The sequence below is a fragment of the Telopea speciosissima genome, chromosome 6 (genome assembly GCF_018873765.1).
Source record: "Telopea speciosissima isolate NSW1024214 ecotype Mountain lineage chromosome 6, Tspe_v1, whole genome shotgun sequence".
Taxonomy (NCBI): Eukaryota; Viridiplantae; Streptophyta; class Magnoliopsida; order Proteales; family Proteaceae; genus Telopea; species Telopea speciosissima.
Genome location: NC_057921.1, coordinates 35,305,637 through 35,314,432, shown reverse-complemented (window position 1 = coordinate 35,314,432; position 8,796 = coordinate 35,305,637). Strand labels below are relative to the sequence as shown.

At 40.3% G+C, this 8,796-nt stretch overlaps 1 protein-coding gene across 1 annotated transcript; it reads left to right on the top strand.

Moving 5' to 3' along the window:
- The first annotated feature begins 8,379 nt into the window (after positions 1-8,379).
- On the top strand, positions 8,380-8,796 carry LOC122665676. The gene has a single exon (XM_043861824.1). It carries the CDS (start codon positions 8,380-8,382, stop codon positions 8,794-8,796), a length of 417 nt encoding a protein of 138 aa, XP_043717759.1.

Sequence of the window (8,796 nt, the reverse complement as noted above, 5' to 3'; positions counted from 1 at the left end):
GGGAGTGTAAAACCTTTTCTTATGAATCGTACGATGAATCAGATTTCACTAGTTCTAGTGTGCACTGACCCATTCTCACGTAATTTAACTATTTAGCAACATAGTGAAGAGGAACAAAAAACGGATCTTAAAATTCAGTTCGCAGATGAAAGGAAAATGGAAAAGAACTGGGTTTTGCTGTTGCATCAACTAAAATCCAAACATTTACAGAATTCCCACAGTAAAAATAACTAAAACCATTAAACTTAATGATGTAATATTTCTGCTAACCTACAATCCTAAGACAAAGAAGGGTCCAAAAACAAAGACGAGAAAGGAAAATCTAATACGTACACTCATTTCTGATTTCCAACTTCCAGTATTCAATATTATAGTTTGTCTCTTTATCTATGCCCCCACAAACCAGAGACACCCCAAAAGAAAGGAAACCCTTCACCTGATACATTCACCCAATCCAAAAACAGATATAGGAAGCGGGATCACTTCAAACCGTGTCCAGGCGTGGAGATGGCAAGTTCCGGCCAAGAAAAGCAATCACCGCCATCGGAGAAGTTCACTTTCGGTGACAGGGGGATCGATTAGAGTTGCAGGTTAGGGTTTTTTGTTTGGAACATGGAAGGTAGCAGAGAAGAAGAAGAAGAAGAGGAAAGGGCAAGCGAAAGGGAAAGGGAAAGGGAAAGGGTGCAAGGGCAATAGGGTAACTTCCTATAAAAGAAAAAAGTATCATTGTCAGTTTTCTTAGGTTTTTCAAATCTATCCGTTAATTGGAGTTAAATTACTAAATTACTAATAGACTTGGATGAAACTAAGTTTGAAAAGTAGGGGAGGTCTGAGTAATTGTCAGAAGGACAATTGTCAGGAAGTTCCCTGAATTGTCAGAAATATTATGGGAGGTCTAAATAATTTACTCTTTTTTTTTTGATAATGAAATCATTAACTTTTTTTTTTTTTTTTTTTTGGTAAAGAAGTTACTAACTATTAGAAGAAGAAAAAAGCTGTGTTGCAAATGAATCAAAGGGGGAGGGAAAAACTATTGAATGGTAATTTTCTTTTTGGAGGCAAGTAATGTTCCATTCAATAGGAATTTAAACTGCGAATAATAATAATATTAATTTAAGGGAAAGTGTTTCTCATGGGAGAGTATGACCTCTACGTGTATGTGCAGGGGCAAATGGGATTGCACGTGAAAGCATCAAATGGAACAGTAATTTTGCATTCTATGGGGGGTGGGGTGATCATTTCGCCCACCTATGTGTCTGATCACAAATGCTATGCTCTAATCATTTTCCCTTTATTTATATATTTATGGGAAAAAGATCTCTACTTGGTGGCGTTTTCTATACCTTCTCCCTCACACTTATGTAGAGACTATACGACCAAGTAGAGATCTCTTGCCCTATATGTATTTATTTTTATGAGAAGAATAAATAAATCACTACAGGGGAAAGTACATCATCATAGAATCCAAAATCCGAAAAACTCGACTTCTCACTCCTAGCCTTGAAGGCCAACCTTTGAAATAAAAACATAACATTATTATCTTGATGAGTACGAAAAATAGAAGCATGAGAAAGACAAGATAGTTGCAAGAAAATATGAAAAGAACTCCATGGCCACAGGCACTTGGTAGCTAGGCTCCATCATCATATCCTGTAATGTAAAACTTGAGAAGTAGGACCAAATATGAACAACAATCCATCCTAACCTATTTGCTGCTAAGAGGCCTTGAAGGAGCTAGCTAGACCCTTATTGGCTTCAGCTTCAACTTGGTTGCATGTCAATGAATAACCCAATTCTATCGTCAAGATGTTGTTAGAATGTGTTGCGCATATTAAAATAGGATAACTCAAAATGGATAGAGTAAAGGTCCCAAAATTAGAAACAATAATACCATATGGAGAAAATAGAATGTTACTTGAAACATGGTGATAAAATCCGAGGCCAAAACTCAAGTCAGAACCCTCCGTTCCCCTTGAATCCTTTGAGCCCTTCACTGTTCACAAAAACTACCGAATGATTTTATGGAAATTGTATCCCAAGGGCTGAGCAGCGTCTCAAGATAAATTTTCCTTGATTTTCACAATATCATTCTTTCCCCCCCCCCCCCTTTTTAGGTAAATCGTTTTCATGGTATCCTCTATGGGTGTAAGTTTGACCAGTCAGCCCGAGTCCGCCGTGAGTTCGAACAAGATTTGGGTTGGATTTTTCAACCTGAGGGTGGGTTAAGGTTGAAATTTTCAGGCCTTGGGTTAGGATCGAGCTGGGCCAAGGTTGAGGCCTTGGGCTAAGCCCAGCCCGGCCCTGTGTTAGGTTATGCTTTACAATTTATTGTTTTCATTTTGTAATTTTTTTTAGTAACTAATTATCAATCGATTTACCCAAAAAAAAAAAAAAACACTAATTTATCTATTGAACGAAAATATTTACAATTTTAAGATTGGGCCAAGTTTTTTTACCAAAAGAAAAGTCTAATAATCAATTGAGTATGAAACAAACCAATACTCAATCATATGTGTCTCCGTTTTTTAATGCATAGGACGACGTAAATGGCACTGAAGCAGGGCAAGTCAAGGTCAATTAGGTCCTAGCAAAAATCAGGGTCAATCAGGGCCAACTCAGCCCAGCCCAACCCGATCAGGGTCAATCAGGGCCAACTCAGCCCAGCCCAACCCGATCAGGGTCAATCAGGGCCGGGCTGGGCTGGGCTGGGCTGAGCCCGACAGGGTTGGACATGAGCTGAGATATCTCAGCCCGACCTAGGGCTGAGTTGAGCTTGGGTTGAGCCAAGAGGACTCAAGATTGGGCTAGGATTTTAAAAGGCTGGGCCCAATTCAGCCGGTTTCACCCTTAGTATCTTCTCATGTTATTTTAGGTTTGTTAATGGGATGCTCTAATGTTGTAATGTGCGTTTTTAAATGGAATATGGTTGGAACCGGTGGTGGTACCTGGTAGTTTAATTTTTGGAAAACTATATGATTACTCAAAATTGATCTTTCTTTTACCAAATTATCCCCAATCTTTTTTTTTTGGTAATCAAACTATCCTAAATACATATTAGTTTTAAGAGGACGGGCCTTTGTGCAACGATAAATGTGGCTCCATTGTGATCAAGTGGTCACGGGTTCAAGTCTGGAAACAGCCTTTTTACGAAAGTAGGGGTAAGATTGCTTATATTATGACCTTCCCTAGACCCTACAATGGCAGGAGCCTCGCGCATTGGGTATGTCCAAATTCATATTAGTATTACAAAACTATCCAAAATAATAAGGATTTCAGTTCACCAAGTTAACCACCCAATTTTTTTTTTAAATTAAGATAATCTTGTTGTAACAAGATTGTAATTTTTTTTTTTTTTTTTTTTTTTGCCCCTTTAATACATGCAATTTTTTCAATAAAAATAAATCCTATCTTTTTGCAGGAAAACTACAACAACAACAAACTCAGCCTTATCCCAACTTAATGGAGTCGGCTACATGGATCCAAGTAAAATAAAATAGGGAAAACAGAGTTCTAATAATATTAAAAAAAAAAAAGGGACAATTAAATGACTTTCAACTTTTTGAAATGTTTTTTGAGAAAGAGATCGCTGTCTGGGCCTCTAGAGCCTACACGCGCACGTTGGCCAATGGAAATGCATGCGTAAGCATCGCCCTAGGCAGAATTTTTGCCTTTGCAACCGGGTAGCATTCTTTCCCCCCTTTTTTTTATCTACATTAAATAACTTTTAGGCATAAAACAAAAGGGCAATTAAAGAAGATTACAACTTGTCATTACAAGTTGTTTCCTTAACTAAATTACCTAAATTACGAATTCGTATTACAAAACTACTCAAATAAGACGTAACCCTCCGGCGAATGCTCAATTAGCATTATACATGCGGTTGCATACTAGAAAGGTACTTCAAACAGCGTATTACCGTGTGGGCCCCATATTATTAATACTGTAGATATTATGTCTTCTAATCTCTTCCAGGAAGACCAAAGAAGATTGATCGAGCTCAACCGACTATAGCTTCTCACCATCCACTCAGTCGGATCGTAACTCAAACTGACCTAAACTATATAAGGAACAGTGTTTGACAGAAGTAGGTATTCACATTTATTACTCTTACCTTATTTCACACTTACTTACCGATTGCCCAGTTCTAACTTAATCACCGGAGTTTTCCTGGATTAACCTCGGGTTCATCCGACCATTCCTTATCTCTTCTACAAGACATCCACCTCAGCAAGTTCCGAATATTGTGGCAACAATACCAATTCAGTACCAGATACCATGGTTTAAGGGGAAAAAATCCTCTTCAATTCCCTAAAAGTGTAGTACAGTGCAATTCAGGGTTGGGATGTCGTCACCTGGCAGGTGCGATATCCTACAGTACGAGCTCAAGAAGAAAGAAAAAAAAAACTGCTTGAATTGAGCTCGGACCATTGGATGTCGTGCCTGCTAGATGACGACATCCCACCCCCGATCTGCACTGCAATGCACATGTCAAGAATTGGAGAAGATTTTAATCCAGGTTTAAATCAATGATGGCTATTTGATTTGAGACGTACTATTTTTTTTAATTTCCATTTTATGTATATATATTCCCACGATAGCTTAAACTATTTTTTCTTTCGGGAGAATGTTCTCTATGCCGCAGCGCAGGTTGCGCCCAAGCACATGGGCTTACCACTCAGGGGGCAGGGTGGTCATTGTGCCCACCCCCATGTGTCTGGGCGCAGCCTGCGCTGCAGCACAGAGAACAGTGCCCCTTTTTTTTCTGTGAGAATCTGCTTAAGCGTATGCATATGTAACTGTTTGGTTGTTTTTCAAGTGTCATGATGTAGTCCTATAAGGAGTACGGCTGAAGATGTCATCCCCATCAACAGACCCATAGGATTGGTATTTTTTTTATCAATCAAGACTGATAAGTTACCTCAGAATTTAGCTTCTTTTTTTTTTTATGATAAAAGAAGAATTTAGCATGTTGACCTCCTAGATGTAGAATTTAGAATGTTGAACTCCTAGATGTAGAAAATCAACATTTAGAATACATTTGGATTGTGAGTCACCAAGCCCTTTTTTGATTCTCTCCAACACTAACCTGTTCGATTTAAGATGGTCTGGTTGCCAGTTCACTTGGAATAATCCAGGGGTGGACACTAACCGTATTGCCTGTAAAATTGATCATGTGCTGGCCGACCTTGCCTGGCTTCAAGCCTTCCCCACCTCCTTCACCATTTTTAAGAATCTGGGGGTCTCGGACCACAGTCCGATGGTCATCTCTATAGGTCTGCAACCTAAACGTTGTGGGAGACGTTTCTTCTTTTTCAATCATTCGGCAGACCACGAAGACTTCACTCCTCTGGTTCGAGAGATTTGGAACTTGCAGGTTACAGGTTCTCCTATGGCTCGGCTTCTTTCCAGACTCAAGTTCCTCAAGCATAGGCTCAAAGCCTGGAGTAAGCAGGTCTTCCACAACCTTGACGGACAAATTAAATCCACTGGCAAGGCTGTGGACTATCTTCAATCTGACATCCAAAAGGGTAATACTAATGCCAATATTATCCACCAGGAGAAGGCAGCGGTTATGGACTTACAACACCTTATGCTTATTAGAGAGTCATAGCTCAGGCAAAAAGCTAGAGTCAAATGGTTGGATCAGGGGATGGGAACTTAGTTAGTAAATTCGCGTATCATACGACGTATTATATACTCCCATATTTTTAAACGTATAATACTCTGTCCCCGTATTTTCCCATATTTTTATAAAAAACACGTTTTTTAATCGATCGAGTATTATACTCGATATACGCGATATTATACGTTTTTTTAAAAAAAAAAATTACCCAAAAGATTAGAATTTAGGGAAACGATTTCACTTTCCCTTTCGTCCCTTTCGATTTGCGTTGAACATCCAACCGTAGCGCAACATTAGCCGCCCTCCATCTCCAATCATCCTCGCCATCTCCGTTCAACAAAGCGGCACTTAAGTCTTGTACTCTCCTCTTGTTTCTCTCGATCTTTGAACTTTGATGGTGGTAGTGAAGCAAATGAATCTGGTGTGATATTGGCGAGAACGGCTCAATCTCTATTCTATTTTATTCTTGTTTTTCTCGTCTCTTGTAGCTAATGTATACAAGGAGATCCATATCCGGAACTCTCCCTCTTGTCTTATGTTGGTTAATTAGTGGGAACTCATCCCCTTCACAAGAACACATCGGTTAAAAATATATGGTTATCTCATTGTAGATAGAAAGAAATGTAATGTTGGAAGAATGATTTAATGATAAGGTAATCAACTTGCTCTTGTCATTTTGGACAATCTACCTTCATTTCTTGTAGATTATTGATATTTTGATATGTTAAATGATAATCTTAGAGATGTTATATAGCATATTATATTATTGTGTTTATTTTAGTTAATAAAATCATGATATTATTTTGTTTATTAGGTGGTGAATGCATGTTATATAATGAATATATATCCCTTTTTTAAAGTATTATTGCCGTCTATGCCGTATTATACCCGTATTAAATGCGTATCGTATTATTACCGTATGTATTTTATGAACCCGGATTTTTAAAAATATTATTACCATCTAGTCCATTTAATTGCCGTCATATCCGTTCCGTTAATTGCTGTTTCTGAACTTACTAACTAAGGATGGGAATACTGAATTTTTCCACCTCTCTATTAAGGTTCGAAGGGTTCGTAACTAGATCTCTGTGATAAATAACTGTTCTGGCAACATTATCACTGGGGATGATAATATTCGCATGGAGGCAGCTCATTATTTTGAACAAGCTTATATGGGGACGCCCCAAATCATTTGTTCCCCTTTCGATCTTCCAGTCGATAGAGCCCTTTCTGACGAGGAATCAATATTTATCTGCAGACCCTTCACTGTCGAAGAAATCAAGGGGGTGGTGTTCTCTATGGACAATGATAGTGCCCCGGGCACAGACGGATTTGGTGCCTATTTCTTTAAAAACAGCTTGGAGTGTTATTGGGCGTGATGTGTGCCAAGCTATCTTGGAATTCTTCCACACACTCAGGTGATGCCTGATCAGTTAAAAATCTCCAGATTAACCCGGATCCCCAAAGGTGCGTCTCAGAACACTTTCAGCGACTATCGCCCCATCGTTGTAAGTCCTCTCTTTTACAGATTTATTGCTAAATTAATAGCCAATAGAATGAAACCTATCCTCTACAAAGTGGTGGGTCCGAACCAGTCTGCTTTTATTAAGGGGAAGCAGATATTTGACAATATCCTGCTCTATTAAGAGATCCTCCACGACTATCATAGAAGTCAGGGCATGCCTCGATTTGCAGCAAAAATTGATCTCCGGAAGGCCTACCACTCTGTTTAATGGAGTTTTCTTTTTACCTTGCTCCATCAGCTCAACTTCCTCGCCCCCTTCATTACCTGGATCGAAATGGTGCCCAATCCCCTAAGTTCTCTGCCAATAGGGACCTTCGGCAGGGATGTCCGATGTCGCCGTTCCTGTTCAATAATGTGCTGCAGTTGTTCACAAATTATGTTTCCTCTGTTGCTAGTGAGGGTCGATTCACTTATCATCAGTACTGTGAGAAGCCTGGTATCACTTCAAGTTGTTTTGCAGATGACTTATTTATTTTTGGCAAAACCTCAACTTCAATTGTGGACGTCCACAATCAATTGCTCCATCAGTTCTCTAATCTGTCAGGTCTTTCTATCAACAAGGACAAGTCCACTGTGTTCTTCGCCAACAGCCCAACTTATCTTCAAGATTACTTCTGTAGCACTTTGGGCTTTGTTACGGGGAACCTCCCTATAAAATACCTTGGTGTTCCCCTCTCCTCCAAGGCTCTCCATTCCCATGATTTTGCTGGCTTGGTCTCCAAGGTGGAGAGACACCTGACCTCCTAGAAAGCTAAGGCGTTACCTTATGCAGGCCGCCTTACTCTAATCAAATCTATCATTATAGGCACGATTGCTTACTGGATGAATATCGTTTGAGTCCCTCAAAGTATTCTCAATTCCCTCGAAGGGGTTATGGCGAAACTTTTGTGGCATGGCAATGCTGAAAAAGGGTCTTACAAGGTTGCTTGGAAGACGGTTTGCAGTCCTAAGGACGAGGAGGGTCTTAGTTGAAGGCAGCTTGATGACTGGAATAGGGCCGCCTTGACAAGGCACGTCTATTGCTTGGCTGCGAATGTCTCTAACTGTTGGACGAGTTTCATTAAACATCACTGGCTCCGAAAGCACTCAGTTTGGTCTCTTCCAATCCCCTCTAGGTGCTCTGTTACTCTTTAGTCCATTTTGAAGACTTGGCCTATTGCCTCTTCCTGTATCCACTATCTCCTAAAGGGTGGCACAAACACCTTACTTTGGTTCGACCCCTGGCTCCCAGATGGCCCTCTTGTCAAGCCAGGAGTACGTTCTCATTGCGGAAGCCATGGGCCGCCACCCCTTTGATACTGTGAGCACTCTCCACAGGGAAGGTGAGGGAGGTGATTGGGATAGTCCTTTCCAAGACACTGATATTGCTCAAAAGACTACAGATATTCTCCAAACCAAGTTCATTCCCCGGCTCCAAGAAGATGTTGCCATTTGGAAGGCCACCTCAGATGGTCCTTTCTCCCTCAGAACTGCATGGGAGGCAATAAGACAATCGGGGATTAAGGTTGCTTGGCACAATCTCATCTGGTTCCCTAATGCCCAGCCTCAATTCTCTTTTATTGCTTGGCTCGCTCCCCGTCAACGGCTCCCCACCCTTACTCGACTGGCAATTTGGAGGGACATTCAGGATACTACCTGCTGCCTTTGA

Excerpts from the sequence above, each read along its gene's own strand:
- LOC122665676 (XM_043861824.1), top strand. The coding sequence starts at position 8,380 with ATGGCCCTCTTGTCAAGCCAGGAGTACGTTCTCATTGCGGAAGCCATG.